The 19,231-nt window shown below is 40.1% G+C and overlaps 2 protein-coding genes across 5 annotated transcripts in view; one reads left to right on the top strand and one right to left on the bottom strand.

Annotated features, from left to right (window-relative positions):
- The window catches only part of SRRD (SRR1 domain containing), an 11,709-nt gene extending 1,752 nt beyond the window's left edge, over positions 1–9,957 (bottom strand). Inside the window, exons 1-5 of the mRNA XM_023520176.1 lie at positions 9,771–9,957; positions 2,920–2,960; positions 1,572–1,831; positions 1,341–1,470; positions 1,015–1,045 (exon numbers count right to left, since the gene is read on the bottom strand). Coding sequence (XP_023375944.1) covers positions 1,015–1,045; positions 1,341–1,470; positions 1,572–1,831; positions 2,920–2,960; positions 9,771–9,931 — 623 coding nt within the window. The 5' untranslated portion in view covers positions 9,932–9,957. The remainder of the gene's footprint in view (positions 1–1,014; positions 1,046–1,340; positions 1,471–1,571; positions 1,832–2,919; positions 2,961–9,770) is intronic.
- A 21-nt stretch (positions 9,958–9,978) lies between these two features.
- The window catches only part of HPS4 (HPS4, biogenesis of lysosomal organelles complex 3 subunit 2), a 32,780-nt gene continuing 23,527 nt past the window's right edge, over positions 9,979–19,231 (top strand). The window contains exons 1-4 of one of the 4 annotated variants that reach the window (XM_023520180.1): positions 9,979–10,066; positions 11,554–12,083; positions 13,709–13,799; positions 15,339–15,482. In XM_023520180.1, the coding sequence (XP_023375948.1) occupies positions 12,043–12,083; positions 13,709–13,799; positions 15,339–15,482 (276 nt within the window). In that variant the 5' untranslated portion in view covers positions 9,979–10,066; positions 11,554–12,042. Of the gene's footprint in view, positions 10,137–10,208; positions 10,537–11,553; positions 12,084–13,708; positions 13,800–15,338; positions 15,483–19,231 lie in introns of those variants that run through there. The other 3 variants (XM_023520181.1, XM_023520179.1, XM_011374643.2) reach the window with 3 other exon arrangements.

Genomic DNA, 19,231 nt, shown 5'->3' on the forward strand with positions numbered 1-19,231 from the left:
CATTGTACATCTTAAACTTATACAATGCTATATGTTAATTATATCAGTATAGCTCAGGAAAAAAGTGAGCTGAGGAAAGCAAACTGAAGTATGAGAGGGGGAAAAAAAACTCATTGTGGAAAAGTTACATTAGTGGTGTGTATGAAATCTATAAAATTATATAGGACCAAAAGTCAGGAAATCATGATGTCCAGAAAAAACTCATGTTTATTTAACAAATGTGTGTCCCACGAACACAGAAAGCTCTGGATCAATGAAGGAACTTCTTGGGTCTGTGATAGCATGGGGCAGGAGGTTTGGCGACAGTACTGTCCCTCACTGGCTCTCCCTTTGCTGTCTGGTCCCTGCTGCCTCTGGGCCTCTCCTCTCTACATTCTCCTTGCAGCTTCCCTTCTGTTAATAACTGGCAGTGGTTTCTGAACAGCCAGCACAGGCTGCCTGTAACCCTGGTCCTGTCCCTCTAGCAAACTCCTGGTCAACCTTCAAATCCCAGCTGAGAGCCAAGAAACCTTCCTCCATCACCACAAACAGCACAGGTTTCTTTCCCATTTCAGTTCCTAGGACATGGCTCTATTTCACTGTTTGATTTATCGATTACTTATTTACAGGCCACATGCCTTGATGTGACCTGAAGACAGGGACTGGCTCTTATTTATCTTGGGCTCCCCAAAGCTCCTTGCCTAAAGCAGAGCAGGGATTCAGAAAACATGATCTGAATTAAATGGCAGTGTTTTAGGAGCTTGCCAACATTGGCAAATGATTCTTGTCTCAGCTGGGGCTGATTTTTGTGTTTCATAATAAGCAATGAGATGGCAGTTTTTTAGAACACGGAGGAATGAAATGATTATTTTATAATCCCCAAGACAACACAAAACTAAAATCAGAGGTATTTGCTTACACTGGCTTCAGTCTGCTACTTGTAAAATGATTTTTTTCTCCCAGATCTTCGGAAATTTTGAATCTCAATTATTTTAGGGAATGCAAGGGTAGGCAAAGGATCCATCTATAACTCACAGCCAGGTGCTGTGGGTGTGATTGACTACAGCTTCAAAGGGGAGAAGTTCTGTCCCCTTTCATTATCTCCCTGTTGTAATATTTTAATACTGAAAGTAAATACCAACTTAGCATAATTTCTGGACATCAAAACTTCATAAAAATTTTGTAAACCTAACATGTTCTGGGTCATGCCATTTGTGTAATTAATTTTCTTCTGATGGGCACAACAGTCCAAAATGTGGGGTCACATATTACTGGAAAAGCAAGTAAGCAGTGAAAAGGAATAAATGTTGTTTGAAAGAAAGTGTCCACAGGATAGAGCCTGGGGTCAGGAGGTCAGCAGCCCTCCCCACTCCCCTTTCCTAAATCACTCACTTCGTTCTCACTGAGGACAATCAACCTGAGGCTGCTGAGAACTGCAATTTCGAGTTGGCTAAACAGAGGGTCATACACCCAGCAGTGACTTCTGGGAATCTGCAGAAGGGAAGAAGGTTTTGTTTATTTCAACCCCAATACCTGTGTGCACACTGTATGTAAGACCAAGGGAGGGGTAATAAAGAGTCAAAAAAATATACCTGGCACTTTTCCAGGAAGAGAAGCAAAAATGTTAGCTGGTTTCTAGCTATGACACAGGTGGAAAAGTTCCCAATGCCGTAACACACACACTTCCAGGAGCAGGTTCCCGTGGCCAGGGTCTCTCCTGGGATGGAGCCAGGGGCCACATTGGACTCATCTGGTGGGGAGTCAAGGTGCAGGTTTCCAAAGGCTCCTGAAAGAGGCTCTACGGGGGTCTTCAGTTGTTCCAGCTGTTTCGTAAGACATCCGTTGATGGTTTCTGAAAGAGCAGGCCCCCAAATACAGTCAGAGGGCACGCCACGCCCTGACTCTGCGAACCAAATCGGCCACCAAAGCAGCCCACAGAGCCAGGGAAAAGAGGAGCGGAGCAGTAATGGCTTCAACTCCCCAGAGAGAAGGGCTGCCAGCCCACTCCTAAACATGCTTGGGACACACAATGGTGTCCACCAAAACCTGGCAGGTCGTCCTGGTCCCTGTATACCCACGGCCTACAACCTCAGAGAATGTTTCAAGCAAAAAAAGGTTTTATTTATGGGCAGAGTTTTCATATAAAACTCTAATGTGAACTCATTCTAGTTTAATGGGAGGTACGTGGTAAATGCAGGTTATGGTCTGAAGTACCAACTTTTTTCACTATTAGCAAAGATCCCTTTAAATAAGACCCCAGCCAGGAAAGGTTGCAGGAAGAATTGGCTCTTTTAGTCCTTGCTGGTAAAAGAATTGGTAAAGTTTTTTGGAGAACAACTTGATAATGGATATCAAATTGGTCACTGCCCTTCACTGAATAATTTCACTTCTGTAAATATATCCTAAGAAGATTACCTTAAATTTGGTAGAAGCTTTATGCATAAAGGTGCTCATTGCAAAGTTATAATAACTAAAAAACAAAGTAAACAAACTTAAACACCCCTTGATAAAAATTATAACTATGGTGTGTTCACTCTACGTATCAATATTGTTTAAGAAGAGATTATAATTGCATGGAGGGAAAAGTCTATATTGTAATCTCGAAGGAAAAAAAGCAGGATAAATTAAAATTTCAATAATAATGACAATAACATTTACTATTCCTGTGCAGCAGGCAAGTACTGTTCTAAGCACTTAACTACGCAGCCTCATTTAATACTCAAAATTATGCAACAGGGTAAGTCCATTTCACAGATAAAGAAATTGAGGGTCAGAATTAGTTAAGTGCCCAAAACATACAGTTGTAGGGGGGAAGTCAGAATTAGAACCCAGTATGTACACTGCTCCATGAAGCAAGATGAAGGTGGGACTCTGTGTTTTGCCCACATTCAGTCCTTCCTCCCACCCCGCGCATCCCGAGCCTCGGTGAGGTGGACTCACCTAGTGCTGAACTCCAGAAATCAGAAAGAAGCAGGTCCTCCCTGTTGAAGAAAATGGCATGGTCATCTCTCATCCATTTCAGGGCCGACCTAACAGTGACCCTCCTCCTGAACCTGAGCTGGGTGTGGGGAGCATAATGGGTGTCCTCAGATGCAGAGCCCACCCCTGAGTGACAGGAAGAGGATACGTGGTGAACACATCCAGATGTCCAGACTCAGAGCACATAAGAAAGGGCAGCAGGGGCTGTGGAGAGGGCTTCCTGGAGGAGGCCCCTGATTTCTGGGAACAGGTCTCGGCCTGTTCTGTATCCTTGGTCCAATACAAAGCCTGGCTCCATAAATAGCTGTTCATGCACAAATTTAGCCTCTCTGAGCTTCAGTTTCCTCATCTCTAAAATGGAGATTAGAACGGTACCTATTACAGGAGGAATTAAATGAGTGAACACTCCACACAGTGCCTGGCACAGAGCAGGTACTCAATAAACAGCTTTTGTTATAAATAATTCCAAGGTGAAAGTGAGAGATGAGACAAACTGGGCTTTCCTTATTCAAGTTAACTGGTTTCCACAAACTCAGCGCGAAACATAGTGCTATATTAAAATGGACTGAAAAGATTCTCCAATCAGACACAGAGTGGCTGAATGGATAAAAACACGAGACCCATCTATATGCTGCCTATAAGAGGCTCACTTTGGATGTAAGGACAGACACGGTCTGAAAGTGAAGGAATGGAAAAAGATGTTCCATGTAAATGGAAACCAAAAGGAAGCAGAGATATCTATACTTATATCAGACAAACTTTAAAACAAAGAGATACCAACATTTATGGGATGCAGCAAGAGCAGTTCTAAGATGGAAGTTCATAACAATAAATGCTTACCTCAAGAAACAAGAAAAGTCTCAAACAACCTACCTTTTCATTTCAAGGAACTAGAAATATTAGAAAAAGCCAAGCCCAAAGTTAGGAAGAGGAAGTAAATAAGAGATTAGAGCAGAAATAAATGAAAAGGCAAAGATCAATGAAAGTAAGACCTAGTTATTTGAAAAGATAAAATTGACAAACCTTTAGTAGACTCATCAAGAAAAAAAGGAGTGGACTCTAATAAATAAATCAGAAATGAAAGTAGAGATATTAAAACAGATACCACAGAAATACGAAGGATCATAAGTGACTACTATGAACAATTATATGTCAACAAATTGGACAAACTATAAGATACAGATAAATTTCAAGAAACATACCACGACTGAATCACGAAAAAAAGAGAAAATCTGAATAAACTAATTACTAGTAAGAAGACTGACTCACTAATTATCCAAAACTTTGCAACATACAAAAGTCTAGGGCCAGATGGCTTCATTGGTGAATTCTGCCAAACATTCAAAGAAGAATGAATACCAATTCTTCTCAAGTTCTTCCTAAATACAAAAGAGGAAGGAACTCTTCCAAACTCATTTTAGGAGGCTAGCATTACCCTGTTACCAAGACCAGACAAGGATGCCAGAAGAAAATTAAATAAAAATTTTTGCATCTGATGAATACAGATGCAAAAATCCTCAATAAAACATTAACAAACCAAGTTCCACAATACAGCTGACCCTTGAATGACACTGGTTTAAACTGTGAAAGATCACTTTCACCCCAATTTTTTCCAATAAATATACTGGAAAATTTTTTTAGAGATTTGTGACAATTTGAAAAAATTCACAAACAAACCACATAGGCTAGAAATGTCAAAAAAATTACAAAGGCTCCTCTGCTCAACACAAACATGCCAAAGAGATCTACACGCCGGTACATCAGAAGGTGAGAGGGTTGGAATGCACAGAGGAGGTAAGGCAAGGGGAGGACAGGGACAGGGTCCACAAATGCAGTTTGGCAGCCACCATGGCCCAAGCTAACACGACAGGGATAGAACAGCTGAGGTGCAGCCCCCACATAGTGGCTCAGCGGAGGCTCAAATTAAAGGCGTGGAAGATGATACTGCAAGCAATGATACTCAGAGAAAAGAGAGTGTAGCTATACTTACATCAGAGAAAACAAATTTCAAGACCGAAAAGGTAACGAGACAAAGATGGACATTTTATAACAGATCTAAAGGGAGAAATATACAGTTTTACAATAATAGTAGGAGACTTTACTATCCCACTTATGCCAATGGATAGGTCATCCCCACAGAAAGTCAACAAGGAAACATCAGCCTTAAATGACACATCAAACCAGATGGACTTAATATTTTTAGAACCTTCCATTCCCAAACAACAGGATACACATTCTTTTCAAGTAGACATGTGACATTCTCAAGGATAGACCAATGTTGGGAAACAAAACAAGTTTCAATAAATTTAAGAAGATTTAAATCATACCAAGCATCTTTTCAGACCACAACAGTATGAAACTAGAAATCAACTATAAGAAGAAAGCTGGATTATCACAAATATGTGGAGATTAATAATATGTTACTGAACAACTATTGGGTCAAAGGAGAAATAAAAGAAGAAATCAAAAGATACAGAGAGGCAAATTAAAATGAAAATATGACATGCCAAAATTTCTGGATACGGCAAAATCAGTACTAAGAGGGAAGTTCATAGCAATACAGGCCTAGCTCAAGAAATAAGGAAAATCTTGAACAATCAAACATTACACCTTAAGGAACTAGAGAAGGAAAAACAAAGCCCAAAGTCAGTAGAAGGAGGGGAAATCGAGCATCAATGAAAAATTAATGAAACAAAGAGCTGGTTCCTTGAAGAGACAAAAAATAAATTGACAAACTTTTATCTAGACTCACTAAGGAAAAAAGAGAAACAACTAGAATAAAATAAAAAATGAAAGAAATTACAATGAATACCGCAGAAATACAAAACATTATACAAGAATACTATGAAAAGCTATGTGCCACTAAATTGGACAACCCAGATGAAATGGACAAATTCTTAGAAAATACAACCTTCCTGGACAATAACACAAAGAACTGGAAAACCTAAATAGACCAATCACTCACAATGAATTTGAAACAGCAATCAAAAACCTCCCCAAAACCAAAAGTCCGGGACCAGATGGCTTTCCTGGTGAAGGAAAGACACACTCTCGCTCTCACACACACACGCTCACACTCTACAGGCCGATATCTCTAAAGAACACATATGCAAAAATCCTAAACAAAATACTAACAAATTGAGTACAACGACACACGAAAAGGATCATACACCATGATTGAGTAGGATTCATTCCAGGGATGTAAGTAAGGATGGTTCAGTATAGGCAAATCAATCAACCTAATACACATTAACAAAATATAAGATAAAAGTCATACGATCATCTAAATAGATGCAGAACAAGTATGTGACAAGATACAATATACATTTATAATAAAAACTCTCAATAAAAGGGCTATAGAAGAAAAGTATCTCAACATTAATAAGGTCATATATGACAAACCCCCATCCAGAATCATACTCAGTGGTGAAAAATCGAAAGAAAGCTTTTCCTCTCAGATCAGGAAGAAGACAAGGATGCCCACTCTTGCCACTGTTATTCAACATAGTACTGGAAGTCCTAGCCAGAGCAATTAAGCAAGAAAAATAAAAGACATCATGCCACTATTTGGAGATGACATGATATTATGTATAGAAAACCCGAGAGACTTCGCTAAAAACTTAGAATTAACAAATTCAGTAAAGTTGCAAGATACAAAATCAATATACAAAAATCTGCTTCTATATACCAACAACTATCAGAAAGAGAAATGAAGAAAAAATCCCCCTCATAATCGCAATAAAAAGAATAAAATACCTAAGAATAAACTTAACAAAGGAGGTGAAGGACCTGTACACTGGAAACTACAAGACATTGTTGAAAGAAATTGAAGACAATGCAAAAAAAATGGAAAGAACATTCCATGTTCACAGACTGGAAGAATTAACATTGTTAAAATGTCCCTATTACGTAAAGCAATCTACAGATTCAATGCAATCCTTATCAAAATCCCAATGGAATTTTTCACAATAGAATAATCTTAAAATTTGTATGGAACCACTAAAGACCCCGAATAAACAAAGCAATTCTGTGAAAGAAGAACAATGCTGGAGGCATCATGCTCCCTGATTTCAAAGATATCAATATTACAAAGATACAGTAATCACAACAGTATGGTATTGGCATAAAAAGACACAAAGATCAATGGAACAGAATAGAGAGGCCAGAAATAAATCTACACATATATGGTTAATCAATTTATGACAAAGGAGCCAAGAATATACAGTGAAAGGTCAGTCTCTTCAGTAAATGGTGTTGGGAAAACTGGACAGCCACATGCAAAAGAATGAAACTGGACCACTATCTTACACCATACACAAAAATTAACCTAAATAGATTAAAAGTTTGAATATTAGACCTGAAACCATAAGATTCTTAGAAGAAAACATAGGGGAAAAGCTCCTTGACATCCGTCTTGGCAATAATTTTTTTGGATCTGACTCCAAAAGCAAAGGAAACAAAAGAAAAAACGAACAAGTGGGACTACATGGAACTAAAAAGCTTCTGCACAGCAAAGGAAATAATCAACAAACGAAAAGGCAACCTACTGAATGGGAGAAAATATTTGCAAATCGTGTATCTGATAAGGGGTCAATATTGAAATATATAAAGAATGTATACAACTCAATAGCAAAAACTAGTCTGATTAAAAAATGAGCAGAGGATTTGAATAGACATTTTTCTAAAGAAGATATACAAATGGCCATGGAAAGATGCGTAACATCATTAATCGAATGCAAATCAAACCTACAATCATATATCACCTCACACCTGTCAAAATGACTACTAACAAAAAGATAAGAAATAATGTTGTTGACAAGAATGTGGACAAAAGGGAACTCTTGTGTATTATTCATATGAATGTAAATTGGTGCAGCCACTATGGAAAACAGTATGGTGGTTCCTCAAAAAATTAAAAATAGAACTACCATATGATCCAGCAATTCCACTTCTGGGTATTTATCAAAAAAACAAAACAAAACAACCCCCCCCCAATAAAAAACAAAAAAAAACCACTCATTTGAAAAGATATCTGCACCACCATGTTCACTTCAGCATTACTTATAAAGCTAAAATATGGAAACAACTATCGATGGAAAAATAAAGATGTGGAACATATATATAATGTAACCACAAAAAATGAAATACTATCCAGCCATGAAAAGAATGAAATCACTTATGGTAAGTAAAATGAGTCACAGAAAGACATATTGTATGACACATTTATACGTGGAATCTTAAAAAAAATACAGTGAACAGACTGGTGGTTGGCAGGGGATGGGGTTTGGGCAAAATGGGTAAAGGGAGTCAAAAGGTACAAACTTCCAGTTATAAAATAAATAAGTCATGGAAATGTAATGTACAGCATGGCAACTATAGTTAATAATACTGTATTGCATATTTGAAAGTTGATAAGAGATCTTAAAAGTTCTCATCACAAGAAAAAAAAATTGTTTAAAAAAAAAAAAAAGGAATTGTATTTGAACCAACAAGCCATAAGCCATTGCTCAGAGACTCTGAGTATATTAGACTCAGAGTAGAGGCTGCTCTACTATTCCTCACGAAGAGTAAAGGAGAGTTCTAACCCATAGGGACGGCTTTGTAAACTGGTGTGTGCACAGGAGAACAAACAGCATGTAAAGTGCTAGGCTCCTCTCTACTAGGACACTGGGGACTGCACCACATTTGGGGGTACAGGGGGAAGTAGGGAGCTCCTAGGTGAACAGTGAAGAAGGTGAGAAGGCATAACGATGTCAAGGTATATGGGAAATGCCTTAAGAATTCTCTGAATTCATGGGCACACTCATTCTCATTGGCATCTTCTGAGATCCTAGAGAAAAAAAATCAATGCTGCTTTTTTCTCAGGCTCAGTCAGGTGAGCCAATTTCTTTCTATTCAGTAGCAACCTCTGAGTCACCTCTGCCTCTTGACCCTAATTCTGGGGAAGAGGAGTACATAAAATTAGTCTAATTTCTTTCAGTTGTGATGATCCTTCAGCTGTTGATCTAAAGTTCTAACAAAAGCTGTTGTTAATTGAGCCCTTAAAGGACTGCAAATAAATAAAGGCAATAATACGAAATAACAAATGTAGTAACATTTATTGAGTGCTTCAGCTGTGTCAGTGCTATTTACGGTACATAGCAAGGCATGAAAGGACGGGAGACAGTATAACCCAGAATAACAGAGAGCCTTGAAGCACAGGTTTTGGAGTCGCAAAGTCATAGATTTAAAACCTAGTTCCATACCTTATCTATGTATCTTTAAGACTTGGCACTGCCAGGATCCTAGTATGGCTAAGATGTTCATTGATAAACTGTGTAGAACGCTCAAGCCGATGCCAGGCACACAGCAGCTCAATTAGCTAGTAATGACAGTCATGAAGATGACAATCACGTGTTCGTATTGCTTCCTTGATATGAGAAATAACAATAATAACCAATAGTGGCATAATACTAATACCAAACATTGGAACTGAGCTTACCATGCGCCAGGCACTGTTCCAAATGTTTACAGTTCACTGAATCCTCAAAAATGAGCCTGTATGGGTACTAATTTCATGCCCACCACACAGATGAGAAAACTGAGGCACAAAGATTATATAACTTGCCCAAGGTCATGCGGTTGTAATTGCAGTAAAAGGGATGGCAAACTTTGTTGAGCGCTTACTATAATCCAGTCTGCAATGAGCTCGTTACCTTCCTTCAATCCTCACAATAACCCCTTAGGTTTGCGGTTATTCCCACTTTACAGGTGGAGAGACTGAGGTTCCGACAGGCGTGAAGATTCGGACCCAAGGCCGACCGCGCACTCACCTGGCCTTCTGGATGCCACGAAGCACAACTCCGCTGTCCACCTCAGGCTCTGCGTCCCGGCTCGGGGCCGCCGCCGCCTCTCTAGGCTGCGGACGTCGAGCCGCGGAGCGCCTTTTCCGCGGAGCCGCGGTCTGCCAAGGTTCCAGCGCCACCGCCGCCATTGGCCCCTGGCGTCACAGCCGCGCGACGCGCTTGGACTACGTCATCGCCGCGCGCCAGCTCTACGGAAACTAGGAGGCCGGAGGCGCGGGCGGCCGGTGATGCAGGGGTCTCTTAGAGGCGCGCGCAGGTACCAGGTGGGACTTGCTGCCGCCCACCCTCCGGATCTGGAAGCCTGATCCCCGGGCTGCCTGGCTACTCTGGCAGGTGGGCGGTCCGGGGACGCCGAGGGGCTGGACAGCGACCGAGAGCGCCTCATCGCGGCTTTTCCGCGCCGTGACCGGACCCAGATTGACCCCAGCGCCTTTGCTCACCAATTCTCCACCAATTCCCAGTCCCTGGAGCTGAGGCCAGACACTTCCCAGTACCCTAGACGGTTACCAATCGCTTTTTGGTCCTTCGCAGTCGTTAGCGCCCTTTTGCCTGTCTCGCTGATGCACTGAGGCCACGTTCTACACCTCCCGCCCCCGCCCGGGCCATTGCCGACCAATCTTGACTCCCTAGGGTCGTTGCTGCCACTTCACAGGCTGCCAGAGCCTTCTCTGGTGACATCCCAATAGCTGCCCTACCCCAGGGCCATTACCAGCCTCTTCAGGACCTTTCAGAGGTAAGAGAGTGGACCTGGGCAGTGTAGGGCCCAGTCCTCTGGAAACAAGGGATAGGCGTTCTCAGGCTGCTGTCCTTTGTTTCAAGAGCTTAGATCCTCTCCACAGGCATCCAGATGTGCTTCAAAGAATACCATGAGTGTGACCCTATGGAGGCCCACCTCAAGGTATCTAGAGCTGAGAACAGATAGAGTTTGTACAGGCCATCAGAGATTCAGTGGGTTCCTCTCTGACGACTTCTCTCTACCAAATAAGCTTTAAAAAAGTCTGTTGTTTTCTCAGGAGGATGACAGATGGTGAGCAAGCATTTGAAATGTTGCCGGGGATGTTAATCTTGGAGAAAGTGACAGTAGGCCTACAGTTTTGAAGGGACCAAAAGATTGTCTTTTGGAAAGATTAGACCTTGTTTTGTTTTCCTGCAGAGTATTATGCAGTCCGTGAGGGTTACTGGGAGGACAGTTTTAGCTTGGTGGAAGGAGAAATTTAACACTATGAACTATCTGTTTCTGGAGAGAGTAAGCCAGAAAACTCAAGTGACTTTTGAAGATGATTTTTAAGAGATAAGGAGTGGAGTAAATGATGCCAGGGTCGTCTTCGGAATTTGAAATTCCGTAATAGTCTGAGCTGTTGTTCCTCTTGTGGGAGTTTGAAAACCACTTGTTAAATTCTTTGTCTTTTGGAAATTTGCCCATCTCCAGAGTTCTTCAGTCTACTTCAGGGCTGCCAAGGTGACAGTTCCTCAATTTAAGTATCATTATTACTACAGCAGTTATCTTATTTGTATAGCTGTCCTCGCACCCGGAGCTTCACCCTACTTATTTAATTTTAATCTTCTGTGGGGCGTCATTGTTGAAGAAACTAAGAGATTTGCTCTGAAGTCCTGTTACCCTCTCTTTTATTTTGAAACAATTCTTGACTTTCTAGAAAGCTCTTTTGAAGTATACCATTTGCTTAACCCTGCTGGGTCACATGCTCTCTTGTGGGTTTCTGAAATAATCTATTCCTTGTGTTTATTTTAGGGCCAAGGCACTGATATCTGAACAGGAAGCTTCAAAACTTTTAAAAGAACCTCCAGAATGGTTTTGAACCAGACAAGCTAGAAATCACCCCAGAAATCCACCTTCAGCATGCACCTCCCCTTTTGGGCTTTCCTGGCAAGGAGTTTTTTGAAGAGGTTATTCTGCAGAGAGCCAGAGAGCTGATGCTCACAGAACCAAATTAGTGGATCTGACTTTTCTGGTAGAATTCTCTTGTTTTATTATATTCGCTCCCAGAGTTCTAAGAGGTGTGGAGGTATTCATGGAACTGAAGAACTTGCAAGGAGGGAAGTAGAACTTTCATGCAGAATAAAAACTAAGCAAGTGACAGTTGTGACTGAAAATACTTAAACCTCCCACATCCGGGTTTATTGGATCAGGGACACAGAGGAACGGTCACTGCTGGGGAGAAAGAACCCATAACTGGAAAAGAAAACCCAGATAAAGAGAATGAGGGTGACCAGAAAGTAAATGGCCACCTCCACCTCAAGAGAAACGAAGTCAGCCTCCTGGTGAGTAGCAAGGCCTGACGTGGTTTAGTTTCTGCCAGGCTCCTGGATGGATGTTTTGGGTTAACTGAAAATCTCCAGCGAGACTGTCTTGATTTTATTAAGGAAGAAAGTGTCATTTTCCTCAGAGTTGCTGAATCAAGCGTGTGAGCCATTTCTCATCAGAGCTGTGTTGTAGCCTTGCAAGCCTGTTGCAGTGTTCAAATGAGTCCAGCCTTGCTGGTAGATTGTAGAGAAGATAACCATGGTTGGATCATTCATATCTGATAATGTTGTGGGCGTTGGAGTCTTTAATTTTGAAAGACCAGAAATGGTTGCACTGCAGAATTACACCATGAGAAGATGTTTGGCCAGTCTTCAGGTTATCTCTTGATGGGTGTTACACAACATTTGCCTGCAACTCCATTGCCTTCAACCCCAAATGAGTTAAGCTTCTCTCATAATTTGGTTCAGCAAACATTAATCAAGGAGATGAGCATTAAAGGCATGGTTTAAGTAGAAAGAGCAGGGTTTAGTGACTGATACATACGTGTGGAAGTCAAAAAGATGGAGCATTTCAAAGTGTCTGCTTTTTTTCTTGTGTGTTCTTGGAAGAGTGGGGGTGCTTTCAACCAGAGAACATAAGGAAAGGGTAGAATGGGGCCCGTCAGTGGGGTTTCTGAATTGAGTTTAAAACATTTTTGAGGCTTTTTGATCTGGACTTGCCCTGCAGCCAGTTGCACATCTGAGGAAAGCAGACTGAACAAGAAAAGAGTTAGTGCTTGTCATCGGGAAGATAAGGTGGGAACCAGAGAGGGTGGTGGGGGTCCAGGGGAGAAGAGCACAGGTGACAGAGTGGTCACGGCTCTTCCTTAGATTCTAGGTTTAGAAGTAAAACTCAAGTCCAGCCTTTGTGGAGTTTGCTTTATGATCTTAAAGATATAATTATACTGCAGAGTAGACAATAAGATTTTAGGGAAGAACATAGGGTTGTGGAAATTGAGAAGAGATTCCTCTGGAGATCAGAGGGATCGTGTTTGAGTTATTCTCGTAAAGTTTTGACAGGCAGAGAGGGGTTTGTGCTTCTCTGATCTCTCAAAGGCCCCTGTTTTTCCCATTGTAGACTCACTATCCTGTATTGAAACATGTACTTTATCGCCATGGCCCCAGGGCCAGCAAAGGCAGCACACACTGTAGGCCCTGCAGTGTGTTTGTTAAATGAATCTGTAAATTCCTAGTAGAAAGGATACTTCAGGAGATCATCGTGCCCAGCAGTTGTGAGGAGTGCATCTGAGACATCCCTAACTTATTTTGTTATCAGAGCCTTAAAAGAGTTTACCAGACCATGTGGTTATATAGTTAAGGTTCAGTGTCTTAAATTAGAGGCATCATTGTGGGCTATCAGTCTTTCCTTAGCTACTTGTCTGTCTTTCACACAGATGGTTTGACAGCTGGATAGAGGCATATTTTTAGTTTGACTCCACTGCATTTATGAAATGGTTTTTATCTATTTGTAGCCACTGGGTTCAGAAGGCTTTTCAAACACTGAGTAATGAGCTCTTCTTGGGCTGGGAAATAGGAAGCTGTGTTTTCAAACGCCCTGATCACTGGAAGAAAGGAAACATGGCTCCGTTCTGTTCTCTTGCCAGGTGGAATTATTTTTTTCTTTATGATGGTTCAAAGGTAAAGGAAGAAGGAGATCCAACAAGAGCTGGCATTTGTTATTTTTATCCTTCCCAGGTAAGCCACATATATATTATTGTTCTGTGGGGATCCCACTGCCTCAAAGCAATGACTTTTCAAAAGTATGAGGTTTACATTAGGGCAGTTTTGTTTTGTTTTGTTTTGTTTTAAATAATCTAGGAAATTGACATTTCTGCTCTCTTATTCTTAGTTGTACTATTTTTTGTTGTTCTGGCCTTCAAACTCCCAGGCAGCTGGGTACTTCTGCCTTCTCTAGCTCTCTGTTACCATCATAATTTTCTGTCTGCCCTCATTCCTCCCAATTTTTGATCGGCTCGTTTTAAAAAAATAAAACTTTTATTCAAATATATACAAAAATAGAGAGGAGAGTATTATGAACCCTCATATGGCTGTCGCCAGCTTCAACAATTATCAACACTGCCAATTTTATATGACCTATCCTAACCTCTCCCCCTCCTTTTTTTTTTCTGGAGTACATTGAAGCAAATCCTAGACATGGTGTCATCTCACAAGTATCAAGTAACATCTCTAAATGAAAAGGACATTTTTTAACATCATACCTAACGATTACAATAATTAGTAACAATAATTCCTTAATATCATCTGATAGTGTCTGTACTCAAATTTTGCCTTATTATCTTAGATGTTACTTAGACTTACCTTCCTTCCTTCCTTCTTTCCTTCTGACTCCCTTTCTCTCTCTTTTTCCTAATCAGGATCCAAACAAGTTCCACATATTCCATTTGGTTATTTTGTGTTCGAAGTCCCTTTTACTGTATGACACTCCTCACCCACTCATCTTTTTCCCCCTTTGCCATTGAATTACTAAAGAAACCAGGTCATTTGTGTAGTAGAATGTAAGAATGTCCCATGCTCTGTATTTGGCCGATAACTTTCTCACGGTGGTGTCATTTAGTGTCTTTTATCTGCTCTATTTCCTTTAAATTAGTAGTAAGATCTAGACTCCCTTCAGTAGGTCCTTTTTGGTTCCTTTAGGCCAGAATTCTTTATATATTTTCTGTTCCTCACATAATGTCTGGCTGCCCCACAGCTGAGTTGATGCTAAGACTGATTAGGAGGTCTGTATATTCACTCATGTGATTACTCTCTGACTTGGATAATTGGGATTAATCTAGGCTGCTTTGGCCACTCTGCAGGGGATTTGAATAGGGATGAAAGGCTCATGCTTCTGCCCATGCACATGGGTTAAATTATATTATAGGATATAATCCTGGGGACAAAAATATAGTTCTGTGCAGTCATCTTATGTGTTCATTGTGAGTATTCTATGATGGTTTATTCATCTGGGCAAGTGTTGGCAAACTGTTTAAAAAGAGCCAGAGTGAATATTTAGGCTTTGCAAGCCATATAAGGTCTCTGTCACATATTCTTTGTTGTTGTTTTGACAGCCCTTAAGAAACATAAAAACCATCCTTAGCTCATGGCCCATGTAAAAACAGATGACCCACTAGATCTGGCCTGCAAGCTATATAGTGTGCCAACCCCTGCTCTAAGGAATGACACAAGAGTTCAACAATTTCAACTTCCTGTCTGGAATTTGCTCCTTTCCCATAGACCCTGCTTGATCAACAGGAGTTGCTTTGTGGACAGATTGCTGGAGCCGTCCACTGTATTTCTGACATCTCTGGCTCTCCTCCCACTCTCATTCGTCTGCGGAAACTTAAGTTCGCCATAACAGTTGATGGAGATTACCTCTGGGTAAGTTGAACAGGCAAAACTAGTGCTGACAGGGTCACCTTTACCATGAGTCATTTATCTTTGTGATAAGAATTGTGATATGGTTTAGAAAATAATGCTCTCCATAGCTCTCAAGCCAGGATCTCTTCCTTTCTCCCCATGTGCTGTGTCCAATATTGTTCACGATTCCTGTGTCACTCTCCGCAGGTGCCCATCATACCTGATGCTCTCCAAAACATTTCTGACATATCCTGCATTGCACCTGGCTGATTTCTCCTCTCCTTTGAAAGACTTAAGCCAGTCTTTGGAAATTCTCTTTACTCTGTTTTCTTCTGTATACTGCATACTTCCTTATACTCTCCACACTTACTGGGTAAGTGACCCAGAAACACTTAAGACATGGATGCATATATATTAGGTTTTAAAAAAACCATTAAAAAGAAAAAATAAAAACCATTTCTTTACAGCTTGTAGTGTCCTGTCCTGTAAAGTGCTATTTTCCTATGCCTACACTTATTTTAAACGGTTCCTGAGGTGAACGGATGTTTAAGTGTGAGGAAGTATATTCAGCTTTGCAGGTATTATTTCCAGTATTTTATTACGAAAATTTCCTAACGTAACAAACAGTTGAAAGAGTTTTACAGTGAATATTCATACAGTAGGCTCTTGAACAACACAGGTTTGAACTATGTGGGTCTACCTCTATGTAGATTTTTTTCAATAAATACTATAAATGTATTTTTTCTTATAATTTCCTTAATAACGTTTTCTCTATCTTACTTTATTGTAAGAATATAGTATTTATTACATATAACATACAAAGTATGTGTTAATCGACTATATACGTTAATCGGTAAGGCTCCTTGTCAATAGTAGGCTATTAGTGATTAAGTTTTTTGGGAGCAAAAAGTTACATGTGGACTTTTGACTATATGAGGTGATCTGTGCCCCAACCTACATGTTGTTCAAGGGTCAGCTGTACCTCCTAGATTCTGCAATGCACATTTCATTGTAGTCGCTTTATTACATATCTGTTCATCCCTTTATCTTCCTATCAATTCAGTTTTTATGTTAATGCTTTTCAAAGTTGCACACATTAGTATACTCCTCCCCAACCCCCAGCCCCAAATACTTCATCATGCATAACGTTAAATAAAGCTCAGTATTTATTTGTGGTTCTTTTTTCCTTTTGACGCAAGATTTACATATGATGAAACACACAAATCCTGAGTATACCATTTGATGCATTTGGACAAATGATGCGCCTTATAACATAAATTCCTATCAAGATACAGAATATTAGCATCACTCTCAAAAGTTCTCTGCGTCCTTCCTCGGTTAGTTATAATCCAGCCCCCTCCATCCCACACAACCATTGTTGTGAATTTTTTCGGCCACAGATTAGTTCTGCTTGTTCTAGAGCATCATATGAGTGAAATAATACGTGTAGCATTCCTCTTTACAGGCCCTGTCATGCCGCTTAGTGTTTCTGAGAACCAACCATGTTAGTGCATGTATCAGCAGTGCATTCTTTTTTATCATTGAATAGTATTTCATTGTCTGAATATGTCACAGTCTACTTTCCAGTCTTCTTTTTCTGGATACATGAACTGTGTCTAGTTTGGGGCAATTAAGAACATTCCTATACAAGTCTTTTTGTGGACATAAGTTTTTATTTCTCATGGGTGTATATCTAGGTGTAGAATTACTGGGTCATGGGGTAGGTGTATGTTGATTTTATAAGAAACTGCCATCCCTTTTCCCAAAGTGATTGTACCATTTTACATTCCCACCAACAATATATGAGAATTCCATGTCCTCATCAGCATTGATGGTGTCAGTCTGTGTAATTTTAGTCATTCTGCTGGATGTGTAGTATCTCATTGTGGTTTTAATTTGCATTTCCCTGATGACTTAATGATATTAAGGCTTTTTCATGTGCTTAATGGCCACTCGTATATCTTCCTTCAAGAAGTGTCTTTACAAAGCTTTTGCCCATTTTTTAAATTGAGTTTTTCTTTTTTATCGAGTTGTAAGAGTTCTTTATGTATCCTCAATACCAGTTCTTTGTCAGATATATATTTTAAAGATATTTTCTCCCAATTTGTAGTATGCCTATTAATTTTGTTAATGACATCTTTTGATGAACAGACATTTTTACTTTTAATGAAGTCTAATTTATCAGTTTTATGGTTATTGCTTTCTGTATCCTGTCTAAAACCATTGCCTACCTCATTGGAGAAGATGTTCTCCAATTTTTTTGTAAGTTTTATAGTGTAAGCTTTTAAATTTAGGTCTTTAACCCATCTTGGGTTGATATTTGTGTGTGATGTAAAGTAGAGGTCGAGTCCTTTTTTTCCATGTGGATATCCAGTAGTTCCTGCACCGTTGTTGCAAAACTTTCCTTTCCCTATTGGATTCTTTCTTTTGGCTCTTTCATTGAAGGTCAGGTGACATTCAAGTATGGGTCTATTTCTGGGCTGTCTGTTCTTTTCCATCGATCTATTTGAAGAGCCTGTAGGAGTGCTATACCACCTTGAAGTCAGGTCATATAAGTCCTCCAACATTTTTTTTTTTCCAAGATAGGTTTGGACATTTTGGATTCTTTGTATTTCCTCTATAGAATCAGTTGGTCAAGTTTCTAAAGAAAAGCTGATGGGATTATGATTAGAATTGCATTCAGTCTAGGTCAGTTGGGGAAGAAGTAAGCACTCACTCTGTGCCAGACTTGTAAACTCTTGGGTTATGTCAGTGAAGAAAACAAAGGTCCTTGTCCCAGTGGAGCTTACATTCAAAAGGAATTTTGCAATTTATTTTCTTTCAGGTTGTTTAAGTTTCTGATGATTCCATTAGCCCTTTTCCTGTTTAGAAAAAAAAAGTACAGCTTACATAGAAATGGTACATTTTTCTAGGATTTGACGTTTTCAGTGATCAAACTACTAAAAACAGAATGCTTTAGATAAAATGATGTCATTGGTTTTCAAAGACTATTGCTATAGTAGAGTGATGCGAACATAATAATAAAAGAGATATTTCATGGCAAACTTTGAGGGTAAGGTTAGAACTGTAATCTGTGAGTTATCTTGGGGCAAATGAGAAACAGGTTAGAAAAAAGTCCTTGAGGTAGAATTACTGAGTCAAAGAACATGAACTTTATTCAGGCTCTTGAAACATATAGCTAAATTACTTTCTAACTGAACAAGTATTTATCTTCCATAGAAGTAAACACTGCACTCAGCATTTTGGACTTCTAGAACTGTGTGATGGTTCAATCAGTTTCTGTTCTCAAAGTACTTCATCCTTTGATGGCTATTCATGAAATAATTTGAGCCTAGTGTTTGCAGTGAAACCCCTATTAAACATCCAATGTTCAAATACAGTCCTAACACTACAAGAGGCCCAAAAAGAGGTCAACATGGACTAGAGTAATCAGAACTGGCACCATGGAAGTGCTAGAATCTGTGGTGGGCACCAAAGGGGATGGGCAAATAAACAGGGAGGAGAGTATTTCAGGTTAGGCAACAGAAGTACAATGCTGTCTGTGGAGGCCAGCTTGGCTGGAGTGGAGGGTGTGGGGCCAGGCCACAGATCCATTTCAGTGAGTCATGAAGTCTGGCTGTAGTGAGGCCTGGATGGCCAGGATTCTGGCCCTGGACTCAGAGTACAGGAAAATGCCTTTGTTGCTGATTTCCTTTTTTACAGGTGCTGGGCTGTTCTCTGGAGCTCCCTGATGTCAGCTGCCAGCAGTTTCTAGGTCAGCTGATTGGATT

Source organism: Pteropus vampyrus, unplaced genomic scaffold (genome assembly GCF_000151845.1).
Source record: "Pteropus vampyrus isolate Shadow unplaced genomic scaffold, Pvam_2.0 Scaffold251, whole genome shotgun sequence".
In the NCBI taxonomy this organism is placed as follows: domain Eukaryota; kingdom Metazoa; phylum Chordata; class Mammalia; order Chiroptera; family Pteropodidae; genus Pteropus; species Pteropus vampyrus.